This window comes from Mustela lutreola, chromosome 8 (genome assembly GCF_030435805.1).
Source record: "Mustela lutreola isolate mMusLut2 chromosome 8, mMusLut2.pri, whole genome shotgun sequence".
In the NCBI taxonomy this organism is placed as follows: domain Eukaryota; kingdom Metazoa; phylum Chordata; class Mammalia; order Carnivora; family Mustelidae; genus Mustela; species Mustela lutreola.
In genome coordinates this window covers 63,128,635-63,148,607 of record NC_081297.1, presented here as the reverse complement: position 1 = coordinate 63,148,607, position 19,973 = coordinate 63,128,635, and the positions used below count along the sequence as shown (strand labels likewise).

The window sequence follows — 19,973 nt, the reverse complement described above, 5'->3', positions numbered from 1 at the left end:
TATGATTTCCCAGAGGTAGGGGACTGTTGTACTCAGGGGTCGGAAGAGGAGCCCTGGTGACTGGACTTTGCTCACTCATCATTAGGTAACTTGACCTCTGGGGCCTGAACAAAGGAATGAGGGTAGGACTTGAAGTTCTACCCTGCATCTCTCCTTGCTCTGGGACCCAGGAGGCACCGGCCTGCTTGTCCAACTCCAAGAGGTTCCCAGAAGGGATGATGGAGGAGTAAGCATCTGTGCCCCTCAGGTCTTGGAGGGTGCTCATTTGCCTCCTGTTCTAATGGGCACCTGGGCCACCTGCAGTATTGAGCTTTGGCTCAGGGACAGCCCAGGAATGCTTGCTGGTCTTGTATCCTGCTTAGTGGGGCAGCACCCCACAGCACCTGGGGTGGGGTCTGGAAGATTTTTTCAGTTCGAAGGGAGGTGCTATCTCTTGAGTTCCTTTGCCATGGGAGAAGGAAAGCCTTCGGGACCGACTCTGGATTTGACTGGATGGGTGTATGGGCTGGATTCCCACGCCTTGTGTGGAGGCCTTTGAGACAGGAAGAAATACCCCAGGGCCAGAGGAGCTCTGTGCGCAGGGTGGGAGCAAACGGAGCTTGGGATCCGCCCCTCGGGCACCTCCCCCATGCAGCCCAGGCCCGCCCGCCCGCTCTCCTGCTCGCGCTCCCGCACATCTGGCCCTTCCGCGCACATCTGGGCAGCTGGCGGCGCCACAGCATGAACAGCTCCCAAGCGGGCGCTTCGCCCCCCGCCACCTGGCTGAGCTCTTGCTGCAACCAGTCCGGGGAGCCGCTGGAGCCCCCCGAGGGGCCGCGCGTCGTGCAGGCGGCGGTGCTGGGAGTGCTGTCGCTGCTCGTGCTCTGCGGGGTCCTGTTCCTGGGCGGTGGCCTCCTCCTCCGCGCCCAGGGCCTGATGGCGATGCTGGTCCGCGAGCGGCGCGCGTCCCGCGAGGCCGAGCCCAGCAGTGCCAGCGGAGGCGAGGACGACTCCTAGGCTCCCGTGCGCTCCAGGGTCTCGGCCTCCAAGCGGCCCAGGACTGGGCACCCAACGGGGGGCTGCGGAGCGGGGGGCACCATGTCCTTCCCCCGAGGCTGGCGCCCGCTCAGGTGAGAGCGGTGGGGGACAGCTCTTCAGCGACTTGGGTTGGGCTTTTTGCATGTCCACCGGGTGGGCCCTGCGGCTACCCTGGGTGTGCTGGGACCTGAGGGAAGAGGCTGCCACCCTCTGTGTCTCTCCCACAGCAGTGCCCTGTGTCCTTTTTTTTAGAACGATGGTTACCAGGTGTAAGGGTCACCAGGTGTGAGGGGGAGGCAGGGCGGTTGGGAGAAGGGCTCTGGAGGGGCCGCAGTGTGCTTTGGAGCCCCTCCCTGTATGTATCCAGCCTCAGATTTGCCCCAGCACCACTTGGAGCTAAGGCCCACCTCCAGCCCACACCACTGGGGGGCTAAAGGAGACACACTGCCCCAGAAACAGTGAGGATCCAGACCTTTGGCTCCTGCTTCCACCTCCTCTCCTTCCTGAAGTCTTGTCCCTAGAAGGGGATCTGAGTAAGATTCCTCTCTGTGGCCTCCCTTTGGAGGCAGAGATGGGAGTGTGGGTCCTGTTTTATGGCAGAGCCAGGGGCCAGGATGACTCTAGGGGATGGGGAGGGGAGGTGGGGTCTCCCCTCCCCCAGACCCTGTTCTGGTGTGTCTGTGGGGGGCCAGGTGTGGCCCAGAGCACTGAGCTTTGCCTCGTGAGTGGGGAAGGTGGTGAGGTTCCTGACAGCCGGGGGCCCCATGAGTGCACTGCTGGAGGAAGCTGGGGCTGAGGATTCCCAGCTGTGAATCCTCTGGCTCTGTCTGGCTCCCTGTCTCTGTCTCTCCAAGGACAAGAACCATCTGGAGGGAAGGGCCTGGGTGGCCTCAAGACAAGGTAACTCCAGGCCAAGGCCATCTTGGGTGGAGCCATGGGCCGGGAAGCCTTCCCTGTCTCTCTTCTCTGCTCCGTGATGCACCTCTGGGCTCCTGGGAGGTTTCTGTGGGGCTCTTCTTTGGGGGTTCCTCTGACCTGTTGCTTGCCAAGCGCAGAGGCAGAGTCCTAGCTTCTGCCTGAGAAGGAAGTCGGGGCACGTCAAGGGAGGCTGGGTGATGGCGTGAGCGAACCGTGGCTGAGCATTTGAGAAGCTGACAACGCGTGATCCGTGCATGGAGCAGCCCAGGATTTAGCGCTAATCCCGGGTAGTTGTGCCACACTGGCCTTGCTGAGCTGTGGACTCCTCACTTCAGGGACGCCACTGCCACCCCTGGGAGAAAGGTCTGGCCAGGGCATTGAGGGCTGTGTGCGTGTGACTGGCCCTGGCATCAGGGAAGCGGGCTTGACCTGGGGAACCCGGGCCACCTCCCTTTGCAGCATGCCAGATGAGGGGGTGAGAATGCTCTCTTTTTGTTGTATCCAGGTCCCTTTGCCCCCTTGCCTGATAACATTCTGCTGTTTTTCTACCCTTCCTCACCCTGTGCTCTTCTGCGGCCCGGGATAGAGGAATTTCCGAATCCACTCCGAACACTTCATTTTGCAAATGGGGACACTCAGAGACAAGAAAGTGACAGGGTCCAGTGAATGACAGAGCGGGAACTGAAGCCTGAGGCTTCTGATTCTGAGTTCAGGGTGGGGGTGTCCCTGTGCGTGGAGGTTCCTCCTTGGGTCATTCCTCTTGCTCTGTCCCTGATTTCCCACCACTCTTGGAGATGCTGATGCAAAACATGACCTCTCTCTGAAAGAATGAACCTTCACACACACTCCCTTATTTGGCCTATGGTATCTGGGACCAAAACTCCAAACCCCCAGGTTACCGCCTTCCTCCTGACCCTTCTTCCCCAGCGGCCTTGTTAGATAGCCTTCTGTTGCTGGGCACAGCCTTCCAGCTGCTGGCAGCTGTCCCCCAGCCAGCTGGGCTCAGCTTTCTGGCCTAAGCCTGAGGGTGGGCGTGAGCTCAGAGGGTCAGTGGGAGTGTGCCTCTGCGGAAGACACTCCAAGGGGAGGGGGCAGATGGAGCAGAGGTGAGGGTGATGACTTCCGGACTGGCGTATGGACTTGAGTCTGGGTGGTGGAGGGGTGTAGAGAGATCTGGTAGAGGAAGGGCAGTGCCCCTAGCATCCTGTGTCTGCTGGAGTGGGGGGACTGAAGGGATAGGCAAAGGCTTTCTTTATTCAACTTCCTGCTTTTGCTGTCCCTTCAACTCAGTGCTTGGAGACCCAGGCTCTGGCCTGTGCGGGGGACCTCGATGTTCTTGGGGGAAGATACTGGGATCTTTACTATGGAACTCTGACCCTGGCCAAGGCTGTCAGATTGAGCGGGGAGGAAGAAGATTTAGAAAGTTGGGGAAGGAGTGCTACTGTCTTCCGGACTCTCAGACTGTGGCTTGGAGCGAGAGGTGAGGCAGTGGGTGTGGTCTGAGCGGAGTAAGTCTAGGGCGTCTGGACCCCCAGCAGGCTCCCTAATCCTGCACTGTCTCTGAGGGAAAGGCTGGGGCCACAAAGGGGTGATTTTGCCTTAACTTTCCTGTGGCTCGTGAGTTTCACCGTGAGCTGGAAAGGGCTGTTGGGGGCTGGTCCAGTTCATTCTTCAGCAAAGATGGGGGGGCGCCTCTCTGTTACAGATTCTTGAGCCTCCTGTGGTGTATCTCCCAGAGTTCTGCCGCTCTCCTACAGCACCGGGGGACCTGCTGCCTTTGATCCTTGAGTGGTGCAGACAAGACCAGGAGAAAGCTGGCTTGTGGTGAGGCGTCTACCCGGGATCCTTGCGCTCAGCCCCGCCTCTCCTTTGCTCCATTCTGCCTCCTGCCACACCGCACCGCACTGTGGGTGTGGGGCTGGGGGGGTCAGCGCTCTAGGGATGAAGGAGCGCCCTGAGCCACCACTGCATGTCCGGGGTGCTGGAGTGGACAAACACCCTTGGATGCTCAGTGCAGCTGATGCTGGCTACGCCCTTTACTGGCTGGCCTCCAACAACACACGTGCCGCCCCTTTCCCATCTCTGATACCTGGCTCCTGTGGTCTGATAGGTCAGTGACCTGTCCCTACTGAGGGCCGTGGGTCAGTGTCATCCATTTGGAGATCTTGGTGTCCCAGCAATGCCCTATCACTCGCGTGGCTTGTTATTAAATATGCTGGTAATGCAAGTGTCCTATTTACAGTCTGTGTTTCAGCTCTAGATTCTTGACATTGGTGGTATCCTGCTCCCACCCTCCCTCCAGTTTGAACTGATTCTAGCTGATCCTGAAAGAGCATCACCGGCCATGGCCCCCTCTGCCCTAGCCTCTCTTCAGTGGTGGCTACTCCTCTTCAGACACCCAGAGCCAAATCCTTCCAAGGGAGGGTAGGGAAGTGGCGGGGGGGGGGGGGGGGGGGGGCGCGGCACAGTGACGCTCATGCCGGCACTTGGCTGCCCCCCAGTGGCCAGTGTGGGCCAGAGCACCACTTCCTTCAACTGGTGTTCTGGGGTCTAATCCTAGCCCAGCCTTAACCAGAGGTGCTTTGAAATGAGAGCGGATTTTGTGAGTGTGTGCCCTGAATTCTAGATGGTAAACCATCCCGAGCCTCCATCTCTTCATCTATAAAATGGGGGCAGCAGTGTCCTTATGAGGATCAAACAGATCATATGCTTGTCCATAGATAAAAAGATTTTCTACACTGTAATTGCCATGTGATGTTATTTTTCTCCCCGTGAACCCAACCATCCCGAGGAGAGGTTAGAACCACCCACCTTGTTCCTGGGAACCCTTCACTTATTCATCTTCTCCATGGGTATTGACCGAGTGACTGCTCTGTGCCAGGCAGGTGCTGGGGTCTGGGAGGGGGAGGAGGTGAACGGTGAACGCCACAGAGCCCTTGCCCTCGAGGAGCTCATAGTCCAGGAAAGAGCGCTGCTCACAGAACTGAGGTTAACATAGATCGTCAGTCATGTCCAGCATCAGCAGAGCTAAGAGCAGAGAGTGTTGTAGAGAAGGTGGTGTACTGAATGGGCACTCACAGGGCGGGCGGTGGGGGTGGGAAGAAGGACATTCTGGACAAAGGTGCAGGAGGTGTGAGGCTGGGGGTGCCTACAAGCAGGGTATGGAGGGAGATGAGACCAGAGGGGTGGCGGCTGGAGAGGAGTGGCATTTACCCTGGGGTAGGGAGGTATCTAGAAGGTTTCAAGCTGTGAAGTGACATGGTAAGATCTAGATCTTAGGGGACTGGGAGGGAAGTTGGTAGGTGGGAGCAGGCTGGACAGCAGGGAGGCTGTGATCAAAACCCGGCAAAGTCAGGGCACCTGAGTGGCTCAGTAGGTTCAGGGTCTGCCTTCAGCTTGGGTCATGATCCTAGGGTCCTGAGAGCAAGCCCTGTGTCAGGCTCCCTGCTCAGTGGGATGTCTCCTTCTCCCTCTCCCTCTGCTGCTCCCCCTGCTTGTACTCTAAAGAATAATAAAGAAATGAAATCTAGGGACGCCTGGGTGGCTCAGTTGGTTAAGTAGCTGCCTTCGGCTCAGGTCATGATCCCAGCGTCCTGGGATCGAGTCCCACATCGGGCTCCCTGCTTGGTGGGGAGCCTGCTTCTCCCTCTGCCTCTGCCTGCCACTCTGTCTGCCTGTGCTTGCTCTCGCTTCTCTCTCTATGACAAATAAATAAATAAAATCTTAAAAAAAAAAAAAAGAAATGAAATCTAAAAAACAAAAATCCCCCAGAGCCCCCAAGCCAGCAAAGTCACAGTGGCCTGGACGAGGGTGGAAAGTTAGGAGACAGATCCGAGTGATATTCAGGGTTCAGACTTTGGTCACGAGTTGGATGTGAGGGATGAGGGAGAAGGAGGAGGGGAGGATCTAGCTTCTGCTCCTGCCCTGGATTACTGAGGGGGTAGAGATGCCCACCACCCACTGAGGGGACGTGTTATCGGTTAGGACTTTTTGGGTCAGTATTTACCGGAAACGCAAAGGATATTTGACTTGGGCAGAAGGAACTGATTGGCCCATATAACTGGAAAGCCTAGGGGTAGCTCTGGCCTCAGGCCTGCTGTGACTCTGGTCTCAGAGGACAAGAGCAGCGGCCTTGGTGTCTCTTTCCTCTGGGGCTTGGTCTGCTCACTGCTGTCAGCCTCTGGCTGGGGGTCTCATGGTCAGAGCAGGGACTTGGCTGGATATGTACTCCGGCCCCACATTTGCTAGCAGTGTGATCTCTGCGACATGCTTCATCCCTCAGTGGCTTGAGTTCCTCCTCTTTAGAGTGGCAAAGGCAGGGCCTAGCTTTGCCTTGTTTTGTTAGAATGGCTGAGATTCACACATGAGGGGGTCCGGCACAGAGCAAATGCACAGGAAGTGTGCTCATTATTAGTCTCAGCCTCCATGTGAGGTCAGATGCTGGCCTCATGGCCTCTCAGGTTCAAATCTGTCAGGAAAAAGAGGGGTCATCCCTCAGGTCAGTTAGCCCAAATCCCTGGAGCAGCTGAAAGACTTGGCCTCTTTGACTCTGTACTCACCCTGGAGTACTATGCTCTCGAGGATAGAATGTTCTAGGCCTCAGTCACATGCTCGACTCACAGTGTGTGTGTTGAGAGGGGATGGATTGTCAAGACATCCTAAACCACAGGACCCAAAGAAAGGGGGTATCTCTTCACCAAATCTAGGCCTGGTTCAGTCCTGGGCTAAACAGAGCCGGGGTGGCCATAAACCAGCTCAAGGCTGCTTCAGGTAGGGGCCACAGGCAGCGAGGACGGCCAGTGAGTCCAGGTCTGGTGTGTGGAATTTGAAGGGGCACTGTCGGGTGGGCAATTGGTGTATGAGGCTGGGGGTCTGCAGAGAGCATTCTGGATCCTGATGTTGCTAGAACCAGAACACAGAGCTGTGGGAAATGGTCAGGTTCGGTGGGGTGGTTGGGGCAAGATGGGAGGAGCCTGAGCTTGCCACCTGCAGGACACCACTTAAAGGCAAGGCAGAAGAGGGGCTGGCGAGGAAACAGAGGACAAGAATCCAGGAGGGTGGGTGGGGAGCTGGGGAATGGGCTATTTTGGCAGCCAGAGAAGAAAAAACTTGGGAGCCAAGAGGCCAGGATCGCCCGTGCCCCAGTAGTCGTGTTGTGTTGGGAGGAGCCCTTGCCGGGAACAAGTGGGGAAGGCTTCTCCCTAGGCCACACAGCCAACTTGAGCTACCCTGCCACTACCCTCTGCCTCAGAAGAAAGGAGCCCCCATTCAGAAGAACGTGGGAACATGGTTCCCTCTGGGCCAAGGAACCCACTGTTGGGAGGGGATTGGTTTATTTTATTTTATTTTACTTTATTTATTTTTAAAGATTTTATTTATTTATTTGACAGAGAGAGATCACAACTAGGCAGAGAGGCAGGCAGAGAAAGAGAGGGAGAAGCAGGCTCTCTGCTGAGCAGAGAGCCCGATGCGGGACTCGATCCCAGGACCCTGAGATCATGACCTGAGCCGAAGGCAGCAGCTTAACCCACTGAGCCACCCAGGCACCGGGTTTATTTTATTTTTTTATAGCATCCTTCCTTGTACTATGCGAATGCATGCGCCACACAGAGGTCCTGCCTAGGCAAAATAAAACAATACCAAACAAGCACGTGCAAAGGAACGTCCTCCGCCTCCATGGCCACCGGGCTTCCCTTCCAAGGCGCAGCGGACACACTAATGTGAGTCTCACACCTGCCAGGAGGGCTGAGGCTTCAGCCTCGAGTCCCGCACCTGTGAGTGAGTCCTCTCTGTCTGCCTGGACATGGCTCAGAACCTCTGTCTCTGAGACCCGAACTTCAGGTGCTCTTGTGCTTTGTGTCTTCAACCTGCACATTCAGATGTCTTCAAGATGGTCCCTGACCTTGCCCTCTCGACTTTCTCCTTCTTCTTCAGTCCCACCTGCCCCCCACTGCCTGTCCCTCCAGTGTCCACTCCTTGAGCATCATCTCAATCCCACTCTTGCCCATTTCCTGACTTCATTCTGCGCATGGGGCCCTCCTGGTAGAACCGCAGCCCTGGAGTGATGCCGCTCTCTGTTCTCTGAGCTCACACCTGACTGCTAAGTGCCTCCCAAGGAACGACACAGCCCCGGGCAGACTGATGGCACCAAGAATGGCCATGCAGTGGACCCGTGCCATGCCTGGTCCTTGCTCCAGCCGGCTCTGTCTCCCAGCTGAGTTATGGCAAAACTTCCCCTCTCTCCTCCCCCGCACTCTGCTCGGATGTCCTTGCCTCCTGCTTCTCACAGAACAGAGGTGCCAGCAGACACTTTGCCTCTGCTTCTGTCCCCAGATCTGCAGCACACCTGCCAGGGGCTTTGTGGGGCCCGAGTCCGCGCTGAGGGTGCCCCTGCGCCCCTCCCACCCCGCCGCCAGGTGCTGCCGATGGTCCTCCTCGGCTGCTTTCTTTAATGCCCCTTCCATGGCCCCTTCTGTGCTGGCTCTGGCTCTGAGACATACTCAGGTTTCTTCCAGCTTAAAATAGCCCTCCTCCGCACCCACTGCTCCTTCAGTTACTACCCCGCGTCTCACTTCGTCTTTGTAGCCAAAATTCTCCAAAAAGGTTGTCCACACTTGCACCCATGTTCTGGCCTCCTGTGCGCCTCCCCACTCTTCTCCAGCCTGGGCTCGGTCCAAGCTGGTGGCCCCGGGAGACTACCAACCCCTGGGTTCTTATCTCAACGCCCTCCTGGCCACTCCCGAGGCTGCGACCCCCTCCCCACTGGCTGCCACCACCCCCCCCCCCGCCCCCACCTCCCATCCTAGTTTCAGTGAGAAGCATTGGAGACGGGAGGCTGTAACTGTGAGCTCCCCCTGGGTCCGCCACTTACTCGGTAATGGAAATCCTCTGTCTCATGAGTAAAATTGGATAATGCTAATACCCACTTGGGGAAGCTCTGAGAGTATGTGGCCCAGCATGTGGGAGCACTGGCCTGGATTGAGTCCAGGCCCCCCAGCTCCCAGCTGCCTGCCCCTGGGAAAGGGCTGCTTTGCTCCTGTCCTAGCTCACCACTCTCCAAGAGTCCTGTGCCATCCCCTTCTCTTTCCCCTCCCAGCCATGCCCGCTGGGTTCCTCAGGACTCTGTCCTTGGCCTTCCTCTTACCCTGCCCTCTTGCCTGGGGTGCTCCCCCCACCTTCTGGAGCTTAAATTGCCACCTCTTTGCCATGACTCTGAAATGTCAGCTGGCTTCGTTGCCATAGGGCGTGGCGTTCTCCTGCGTGTCCCTGGTTCCAAATGTCTTTCTTCTTATAAAGACACCAGTCATGTTGGATCAGGGGTCCACCCTATTCCAGTATGACCTCATTTTAATTTAACGAACTACATCTGCAATGACCCTGTTTCCTAATAAGTTCACATTCTGGCACTGGGGGGTTAGGACTGCAACATTTTTTTCAAATGTCTATGTATATATTTTAAAGATTTTATTTATTTCTTGGAGAGAGAGCGCTAGCAGGGGGAGGAGCAGAGGGAGGGGGGAGGGGGAGGGAGAAGCAGACTCCATGCTGAGCTTGCAGCCCAGTACAAGGTTCGAGGAGAATCTTGTACTGGGCTGCGACCTTGAGATACGACCTGAGCTGAAGTCAAGACTCAGACGCAGAACCAATAGAGCCACCCAGGTGCCTCAACCTATCTTTTTTGATAGGGGAACCCAATTCAACCCATACCTGCTGGTACTGAGTGCTACGGAGAGAAAAAAAAAAAAAAAATAGGGGGAGTACAGGCACAGCATGGGGGGAAGGTTGAAATTTTAAGCTGTGGTCATCAGGGGACGTATCACCTAGAAGGTGACTTTTTTTTTTTTAAGATTTTATTTATTTATTTGACAGAGATCACAAGTAGGCAGAGAGGCAGGCAGAGAGAGAGAGAGGAGGAAGCAGGCTCCCCACCGAGCAGAGAGCTCTATGCGGGACTCGAATCCCAGGACCCTGAGATCATGACCTGAGCCGAAGGCAGTGGCTTAACCTACTGAGCCACTCAGGCGCCCCCTTAGAAGGTGACTTTTGACCAAAGACCTGAGGGAGAGAATCGGTAGAGATAGTGCTGCCCCCCACCCCCCCTGGAAAGGAGCACACCTGTGTAGTTAACACAGGGCACAGAGGCCCAGGGAGCTGAGGTGCATGAAGACTGTGGAGGCCCCCCACCTCCCTACCCTGCACAGGAAAGAGGAGTGAGAGCCAGCGTGGCTCTCTTCCACAGAGAGCCAGAAAAATGCACCTCGCTTGTATGTTTTCTTAGGAAGCACTGAAGAATGTGCCGTACCCAAACTAAAGATTAAGCTGGGACTGTTGGCCCCTGGCCATGCTGCACTCTGGGAGACTGGGAAGCCTGGGCGCCATCTCCCCAGCCCTCAGGCCCAGGAACCTGTGCTCTCCTCAGCCAGTGGCCAGCGAGTGGGACAACGTCCTCCTGAATCCTGTCCCTGTCGCTGGCTGCCACTCTCCCCTGACCCAGAACACACTGAACTTGTCTAAAGGCCCCAGATGGATTTTTGTAAAGAATCAGGTGGGGATTCCAAAACTGTGCCAGGGACTCGAGGTAACTCCCTCACTCACTGCACTCTCCGGGTGGGGGTGGGGGTGTCCCTGCGGGTGTCCTCAGCCTGGGCCTCTGCTGTTTCCACGGGGGAGCCTGCAACCCCAGCTCCGTTTCTCAGCTGGGCTCTTTCTCCTCCTGGGCAACCTGGACTCCTCCGCCCTGGTGAGAGCTGCCCTTCACAGGCCGTGGAGAGTCTCTGTGAACCTTCCAACCTTCCTACTTTCACAACCTCAACCCCTTCCTTGCAAAACAACAACCTGGCTAAAGGCAAAGATTTGCCTCCTTCTCGGACAGCTTTTCATGCTAAGAGCCACCATATTAGCCGGAAACTTCTCTGCCCCAGCCATCTGCTCAAATGTCAGCTCTGTCAGGAGAGGGATTTTTGCTATCTTATTCACTACACGTAGAGGGCCATTAGGAAACTTACTTTTGAATAAGTGGCATCCTCTCTTAAATTCCTTCTTTAATCACAGGGTGGGGAGGAGGGAGAAACCTTAAATACAGCAAAGCCCCTTAGTCTTCTCAAGCAAAAAACGTGTTAAGTCCCGGAAATATTCTAGAACCTAAGTGAGGGGCCCCAGAAGTGATCATATGATAGGCCGCTGGTATGAATGGAAGTTTTGGAGAAAGGACAGCAAAATTCACGGGGCACAGTTGGTAGATTTCCAGATATCGTCATGTTCACCTTTTGGATTTAGCCATAGTAAATCAGTGAACAATAATAATCTTTTTAAAAGATTTTATTTATTCATTTAAGAGAGAGAGAGAGAGAAAATGCCACGAGTTGTGGGGAGGACCAGAAGGAGAGGGAGAGGCAGACTCCCTGCTAAGCTGGGGGCCCAACAGGGATCTCCATCCCAGGACCCGAGTCGAAGGCAAATGCCTAACGGACTGAGCCACCCAGACGCCCCGAACAATGACGTTTTAGGAGGAAATCTAACTCCAAAATGCTTTTAACACCGTCAGCTGCAAAACTCTTCATGGGTTTGCAAAAAAGATCAGCACCTTTTCCCCAGCGTGCAAACAGGGTGGAGAGGGGCAGAGCTGAGTGACTGGATGAAGACTGGAGCAGCATGCTTTGGTAGGGGGTGGGGGTGTGTATGGGGGGCAGGCAAGGGGGGGGCATTCCAGAAGTTACGGAAACAGTGGAAGCAGAACCAGTTGCTTCAGACGCATAGGCTGCTGCTGAATGGGACCGTTTGCTGCCTGTTGGTTCCCAATTTTGAATGTATCTTCTAGTTTAAAATTTCTTTATCAGATACCAAATGTTACAGGAATTGTAGGCAAAATGAATTAATTGATGAATATTTCAAAACCATTTGGCAGAATGCGGGGATGATATGCCGCCCCCCTCCTGCCATGGTTAAGGCAGTGTTTCTTTCTTTCTTCCTTTCTTTCTTTCTTTCTTTCTTTTTTAAGATTTGATTTATTTATTTGAGAGAGAGAGAGAGAGCATGAGAAGGGGGAGGGTCAGAGGGAGAAGCAGACTCCCTGGTGAAGGCAGTTACTTAACCAACTGAGCCACCCAGGCGCCCCAAAGGCAGTGTTCCTTAAAGTGGGTTCCGTGCCTATTCCAGCCTCTAGGACCTTGAATGGGTGGCACTTGAAAAAAAGGGTTCCGTGGTCTCCTCAATTTGGGGATTATTGTGTTAAGCAAAGTTAAATAGGGTTCTTTATTGCGCTTCTTTTACTATGCCAATGTGATGGTGGGTCTGAGAGAGGCTCGGAGGATTTCCAAGTAGATGGGACCAAATAATTCTTTGTTCCCCCTTTGTCTTCCTCTTTTTTTCCCTTTCCTTTTCTTTTTAAAGGAGTATCTCATGGGACACCACCATTCCAACAATATAGTTTGGGAAACGTCATTTAAAATCTTCCTTTTAGAAAAGAAGAAAAATTCTGGAAAAAATTAGATCACGCTACTTCAGATAGTGCATTTCCTTTACTTTGTCAGAACAACAGTATAAAATTAATTTTCCTTCCAAGGACTGTAATGCCACATTACTAAATTTAAATTCACTTTTTCCCCAAAGAGTGTTTTAAAAAACACATTTCGGAACTACTCCTTATGTGAAACAAACCTCTACAGGGAGCAATGGCCAAATATGTTCAAGAATTTTATACAGGATGTAAATGTAATCCCAGAACTTCGCCTCAACTCTTTTACCCAAAATTGACTGTACCTTGTGGTTCCGGCAACGCAATAGATCTTGGCTGGTTTTCCTTCAGTGTGCTTGTCTCCAAGAAAGTCCATTCCTCGAAGAGCTATTTTGTTTGCTTCTTTGACCAAACTCTAGCCACCACGTTGTCTAAAGTGGCCTGACCCGGACACTGGGGTCAGTGACCTGGACTGTTGGCTGAGGTGTGGGGACCCGGGGTTGGCGGGGAGCTCTGGGAAGCCCGAAGGTCTGACATACTCTGTGTGGAGAAGTTGGCTGCATTGGCTGAGAGGTCGGGAATGTTTTTCTAGACGAATCTAAGCTTACCTTGCTGTGTCTTACCATACTATCCATTCTGAACTTTAATTTCTGAGTCCTAACTCTGGCTGAGGAGGTCATGGCTGGAGGTTGTCCTGTTGGTTCTGTTGCTGTGCCAAAAAAAAATGGAAGTTAACAGGTTCTTTACTGAACCCTTTTGTTATTAAAAAGTAAGTAATTTGCCAAGCTCTCTGCTCAGCAGGGAGTCTGCTTCCCCCTCTCTCTCTCTGCCTGCCTCTCTGCCTACTTGTGATTTCTGTCTGTCAAATAAATAAATAAAATCTTAAAAAAAAAAAAGTAAGTAATTTGGGGGAAGAATTCAGGTTGAAAATTTCTCACGAAACATTTACTCTGTGGAGTCTAGTTTCACTCAGAGAGTGTCCTCTGGGCCGGCACAACCTGGTAACTTGTGCCTTGCCCTCCCTGAGTACTTACTGATCATAGCCTGCCATGTCCCTACTCTCCTTTCCCTGCCTTGTCTTGTCCAACCCCGGTTTGTAACTACGGTTTCAGCTTTCTATGGCTGCGCCACACACTATCCCCAACCGCAGTGGCCTGAAACGACGACGACCATTGGTTTGTTATCTGCTTACAATTCTACAGTTCTCTTCAGGGCTCTGAAGGGGGTGGTGGGCAGCTGCACTGCTTTCCCTCCCATGACTGGTGCCCCAGTTGTGGGGGAGGGGGCTGGAATAGGAGAACACTTTTCTCTCCTCTTGATCTGTCCTTCTGTCATCTGGCCCTAGCTTCTTGATGCGGTGCTGGGTCCCAGGAAGTTACTTGGTGTCACGTCTGCTGCATTTCATCAAAGCAAGTCACCAAGTCAGCCCAGATTCCAGGGGAGGACATAGATGGCACTTTTTGATGACCCAAGTGGGGCAAATTGCATTGTAAAGGGGCTGTAGCTGGAGGGTGAAGTGTTGTCATGAGTCTCTTTTGAAACAATCTACCATAATTGCCAATTATTCTATCAGGGGTTGTCAAATATTGTGTGCCCAGGGGGCTAGGTGGGAAAGGTAGGGTGCCTCTCTGAGGGAGGGGCCGATACGCAGCTGGAGATGATGGTTTCAGGAGGGAATTCAGGCCGGATGGTATCAGATCTTCTGGTTTTTCTTTTCTTTTCTTTTTTTAAGATTTTATTTATTTATTTGACAGAGAGAGAGAGAGAGAGAGAGAGAGGGAACACAAGCAGGAGGAGTGGGAGAGGGAGAAGCAGGCTCCCCACTGAGCAGGGAGCCCGATGTGGTTCTCGATCTGAGGACCCCAGGATCACGACCTGAGCCGAAGGCAGACACTTAACGACTGAGCCACCTGGGCGCCCCACTTCTGGTGTTTCAAGAATAGATTGTCATATAAATTTTACTGATTTTAAAATGTAGTTTCCATTAGAAAAACAAAGTGAGTTTGTGAACCCTAGTGATCAACAAATCTATCTCCAGCTTTGACCCTCTCCTGAGCCCCAGAGCCACGTACAGCACTCCACCAGACGCCTCCGCCTGGATGTCCCAAAGCATGTCAGTTTCCTCATGTCTGAAATGGAGCTGAATTTTACATTTAATTTAATTTAATTAAATGTCTGTTTGTGCCAGGTTCCTGTTCTTAGTGATGACGCAGCAAGCATCTGGCCACCCAGGTCACCCTGGGAGCCCCCGAGGCTCTCCTCCCCCCTCCCCACACTTAGCTCACTGGGTGGCTTTCTTCCTGGTTCTAGTTATTAATCTCTAGCATGCACACCGTCCTCCCCATTTCCTTGCCGTTGTCTTCCCACCCTTACCCTCGTACCCGGGCCACTTCCACAGGTGGTCCTCCTGATGAGGGAGCAGGAGGCTGGCTGAGGACAAAGCAAGAGCTGGCGCCTTGCACCCCCCCCCCCCCTTCATCCGCTCCCCTCCATAGGTGTAGCATTCCTCAGGCACCCCTGACACTTCATCACTCCCTCCAAATCTGCTCCCTTCCAGTCCTTCCTCTAGAGTGGTGCTATCCAGTCTTGTAGCCACTAGCCATCTGTGGCTATTTATGTATAAATCACTTAAAATTAAATAAAATGGGGGTGCCTGGGTGACTCAGTCAGTTAAGCATCCAACTCCCTGTTTTTGGCTCAGGCTGAGGTGATGATCTCAGGGTCACTAGATGGAGCCCCGCCTCGGGCTCCAAGCTCAGCTCGAAATCTACTTGAGAGTCTTTGCCCCTACCCACCCCTTCCCCTCCACTCCTCTCCCCTCACCCTGCTCGTGCTCTCTCTCTCTCTCTGTCTCAAATAAATAAATGAATGAATAAAATAGTTCACAAAATTAAATTAAATTAAATGTAAAATTCAGTCCCTCGGTTTTAGTAGCCACATCTCAAATACTTGACAGCCACATATGGCTACTGGCTTTCGTGGTGGACAGGGCGGATTCAGAACATTTCCATCCCAGCAGAAAATTTGATGGGACAGTGTTGCTCTGTGATCACATTACTGCCTCAAACCTTCCTGGTCGTCCATGTCCCTCTGTCTCTTTCACTAGTTTACACCTCCTCCTTGCCCAGGAGCACCCACCCAGCCGCACCTCCCATCTTGTTCCCATATGGAACCCCCCCACCCCTCCCTGCAGCTCCCTGCCTGTGTTGACTCTCTCTTGCCTTCATGCCTGGGCACCCATGCTCCTTGATGACTGGAGCCCCCTGTTCACCTGGAAAACCCCAGGCTCACTACAAACATTACTCTTGCTTGGATTCTGGAAGTGCCCCACCCCAGGCCTACACATGTGCAAGACTGTGTCACACACAACACCCCTGCTGGGACCAGCTTTAGTATAGCGCTCAGTTCTCGGTTGATAATTTGGCTACCTCTCTCTCTCTGTGAGGTCCAGCTGTTTTTCCTTCCTATCTGCACTCCCTAGGCCTAACCCAGTAGGTTCTGGGGAGAGGGGGAGTAGGTTAGGGAGTGGGGGTCAAGTGGGGTAGTGGAGTGGGTGCGTAGGAGAGACTGGGGAACACAATCTTGAGAAGTAAACAAGAGTTAGCAGGAAGCTTTCATTTACAAGGACCCACCTCCTTCACGCCGCGCTGAGCAGTAAAAAAGGTTTAGGAGCTCAACCAGCTGGCTAGTGCAGAGTAAGATGGATCTCAGGGCTGGTTTGACTCAGGAGGGGCCCGCCAGTCAAGACCTGTGTTGTCCTCTTGTGGCTCAGATGGGCCCAGCCTCTCTACAGGCAGGTGCGGCGCAGCAGCCGCCCGAGGTTGGTGCCCCCGTGTGGCCGAAAGGGGTACGGCAGCTCCTTGGGTCTTGGGTGCCCACCTTGGAACCCATGGGGTGTTAATTCCCCGCAAAGCACCATGGGTTGCTTGGGAAGTGCGTACAGCTGAAATAAAACTAGGGACATTTCCAAAAAAGGGGGAATGGTTTCTGGAGAGGCATCTGAGGGCCACTGTAGCCCACCAGACTCTCCCCTTGTTGGTTACCCAGAGGGTGGCAGCAGCTTCCCAGGCAGGAGTGGTTGAACATTGGGTAGGCACCCCATTCTTTCCCTCCCCCAGCCTCAGGGAGGGACAGCCTCAGTCCACAGCTACTTAATGGAGAATTCTGGAGAGGTCGCTTCTTGGGAGCCTGTTTTAGAGGCTCCCTACCCACCATCCCAGCGCCAGCCACACCGGCCACCATCTCTTACTTCCTCTGAGCCACCAGCCCTTACCAGCCTCTAGGCCTTCTCAGAGGCTGTACTTCTGCCAAGAACACTCTCCTTACCAAACCCCAACTCCCCACCCCCTTACTTATGCAGTGGGTGGGAGTGAGGGAGGGGAGGGCTGCCGTCTCAGCTTCAACTCCCTTGTATAAGCTCCTAAGGCACCCGGAAAGTGTGCGAGGGGGCTGGAAAGACCCTTCATTTCTTCATAGGGAAATTCTGGGTTAAAAAAGTCACCCAGGCCAGAGTCTTTTCCTGACGCCACTCGGCCCTGGGGGCACCAGGAAGACTGAAGGATCCTGGGCAGAATATTGGGGCCCCAGTGACTTCTGGAGCAGAACAGATGCCTTGCAAATGTGGAAATGCTCTTCCTGCAGTCACATTTGTCTGCACTTCTTGTCCCTGGGAGTTGCTCCAATGCTCATCTAGCCTGGAGCCACCTGCAAAGGAACTGGGGTGTCTCTGGTTCCCTTAGTGGGAACCCTGAGAAGGAAACTCACAAGAGGGTTCCCATCCTTGTCCCTTGGGGACTGCACCCCACCTCCTCCAAGCTGATCCTCAGCCTTAGGACCCATTTAGGGTGTCAGGAGCTAGACCTGAGGCCTGTCCTGAAGGCAGGGGAGGGGCTGATCCTGAGGAAAGGGGCAGATGGCCGACCTAGAAGGAAGAGGGGGGTGAGGCAGGAGAGCAGCCAGGAGTGGGGAACTCTGTGCAGCGAGTCCCTTCCTTAGAAAGGTCCTTGTTTTTAACTACATTCCTTAATGAAACACAAGGGAAAATCCAGGTCACTTGAGGCTTTAACGGTTTCTCTCAGAAGAGGTAATTCCCTTTTCTGCAAGTACGTCAGTAAAGAAATTTGCATATGGAGTAAATGCGCCTTTGCAGGAGATTCAAGGGACCTGGTGGCACAGGAGCCCGCCCTTTCACCTGTCTCCTTCCACTTTTCGGCAGAAAGGATGTCAGTCTCTTGAGGCCAAGAGGTCCATGGGTGATTGGTGGCTCTAGAGGTGGCTAAGCAATGGCAGCATGAATAAACCAGAAGACGTGTACCGGGCAGATGAGACCCAACTTTGTGATGGTCCTCTGCCCAGAGAACACAGAGTTCTGCTGCCCCCACCTCTGGGAGAATGGTCCAGAGCACTCCTGCCTTCTTGTCTGGGCTCAGCATCCATTCCCTCATGCTTCTGTATGCCTTTCTGTATTGCGGGGGCCAGGAAGTCAGACCCAGACCCCACACTCCTCAGGTTCCCTTGCCGTGAGAGGGCACGCCATACCTCCAAATAGACGCACTTGGGCAGGGTTGGTAAGTTGGAGGTGCGGTGGCAGGGAGGGGCATCTTCTGCCAACGAGCAAGGTTGTGCCATGGCTGCTGTGGCATCTGGTCTCTGGGTCCCAGTGTCTGGTCACGATTGCCTTGGGCATCCTATGGTAGGTGGCAGTATCAACCACGGTGATTCTTGGTCTGTGGGTGGCAACATGGTGGTATGTCAGTGTGTCGGTGTGCCCTTGAACTCAGCAACTGCGTTGGAAGCTTCCTGACACCTGCCTGTCCAGCTGCCCTCTGCTGCCTCCACACGTGACTTCACCAGCACCTAACTCCCTTGAATTGAATTGCCCCCCACCTTTTTTTCTTTTTACCTAGAATGGTTTGTTTCCTGCACTGCTGGTGCAGTAGGCGTGCAGATGAGGTTGGTTTGAATGGATGAAAATAGAATGTTGAATCTGCTCTTAAAACACGTCTTCGGGGACTTGGCTCTAAAAGAGAGACAGCCCCACCGGATTGAGGCCCACTGGATTGAGGGAGGTGGAGGGACCCCTCAGAGGTTCAGGGCTGGGTGGGAGTCCTGATTCGGAGACCAGCGGGTTGGGAGCAGGAAAAGTGTAGGTGGGGATGAAGAAGAGGCTCGTGGGAGGACCAGACTGGCGGAAAGGCAACATTGGCCAAGGTCACCTTCAGGACCTGAGACGTCCCCTCTTCTTTCTTCCCCTTTCTCTTCCTGGGCACCTAGTCACGAGGGATGCTTGGGAAAGCAGACTGGCCCAGGAGCTCCTCCTCCGGTGTTAGCCACAGCTGCTCTCTACAAAGAGATGTGCATGAAGGAGCAGGAGCGAAGGAAGGTTCTAGCCCCAGTTGTCTGCGTCACTTTTACCCAGTCGAGCCCTCCCCGCTGAGGCTCCGGGCTCAGTCCCCAACACACACCCTGTCCCAAAGCCCTAACCCACGGGCTCTGTGAGCATAATAAAACGGGCGCTGCTCATGCCACTAGGTTGCAGGGGGTCTGATACCTTGTAGTCGCTAACTGCAGCCACTACTGCTCGGGCAGGGCCTGCCCAGATGGTCAGTCCCTGCCCGGTGCCATGCTCTGTGGCCAGTTGTGGGAACGTCTCCTCAGGGTCGCAAAGCCCAGGTGCACTCTGGGAAGTCTGCCGACTGGCCCACTGGCAAGGTTGTGGCGGGAGCAGAACCCAGGTGTCCCCTCCACAGCGCCCCCCCATGGCAGCTGGGTCCTCAACCCTGGCACAGGGCCAGTGCCTCCCCCCATTTCCACAAGCAAGCCGGCTCCTTCCAGTGTTTTGTGGCTTATGGAGGACCCTGCTGAAATGTAGTGGGTGGTAGGCAGCACCCTGTCATGGGTCTTGGTGGTCTGCCCAGCCCCCCACCCCAAACTTGTCTTCCCCTCCCTCCTGGGTCCCGGGTTTTCTGTCTGATGAAGGGGAGGTTGCTTCTGCCCGTTGGGGTCTGAGCTTAACCTCCACAAAGGCTTACCAAGGCATCCCTCACAGACACCCTCTCTTGGCTACGAAAACAACCACGCTGCTTTCGGCTGAGTAGGTGAACAATTGTCAAGTCTGTCAGGGAGAGCAAATACTCTGGAGCAGGCGCACTTGGATTTGAAGCTGGCTCCACCAATGATTATTGCCTCCAAACTCTCAGAGTTTTGGTCGTATCTCTAAGCCTCAGTTTCCCCATCTGCAAAACAGGAACAGGAAGTCTCTTGCAGGGTTGCTGTGAAAAGCCCTGGGTGCAGTGATGGCCCTGGGGGACCAGCCAACCTTCTACCTGGAATGGTTGAGGGTGGAATAGCGGAGCGGGGAGACCACACGGTTGACCCCCAGAGTGCCCAGGGACAAAAGAAAGGCAGTGGCTTTTCATGGTAGTTTCCCCGGTTTCCGGTGATACTAGGTGGAGGGCATCAGATACTCAAAGTAGCAGTGGCTTCAATAAGACAGAAGCTCAGTTTTCCCTCCATTACCGGTCCTGGCGGGAACCTTCCAGGACTGGGGCAGCAGCTCCTCTGTCTTGTTGCTTCCCAGGCTGAC

At 54.1% G+C, this 19,973-nt stretch overlaps 1 protein-coding gene across 4 annotated transcripts in view; it reads left to right on the top strand.

The window, feature by feature from the left end:
* Positions 1–615: 615 nt before the first annotated feature.
* SMIM41 (small integral membrane protein 41) overlaps positions 616–19,973 on the top strand; it is a 100,342-nt gene continuing 80,984 nt past the window's right edge. Inside the window, exons 1-3 of one of the 4 annotated variants that reach the window (XM_059185287.1) lie at positions 616–1,109; positions 3,641–3,759; positions 4,190–4,361. In XM_059185287.1, the coding sequence (XP_059041270.1) occupies positions 721–996 (276 nt within the window). In that variant the 5' untranslated portion in view covers positions 616–720 and the 3' untranslated portion in view covers positions 997–1,109; positions 3,641–3,759; positions 4,190–4,361. The other 3 variants (XM_059185286.1, XM_059185288.1, XM_059185285.1) reach the window with 3 other exon arrangements.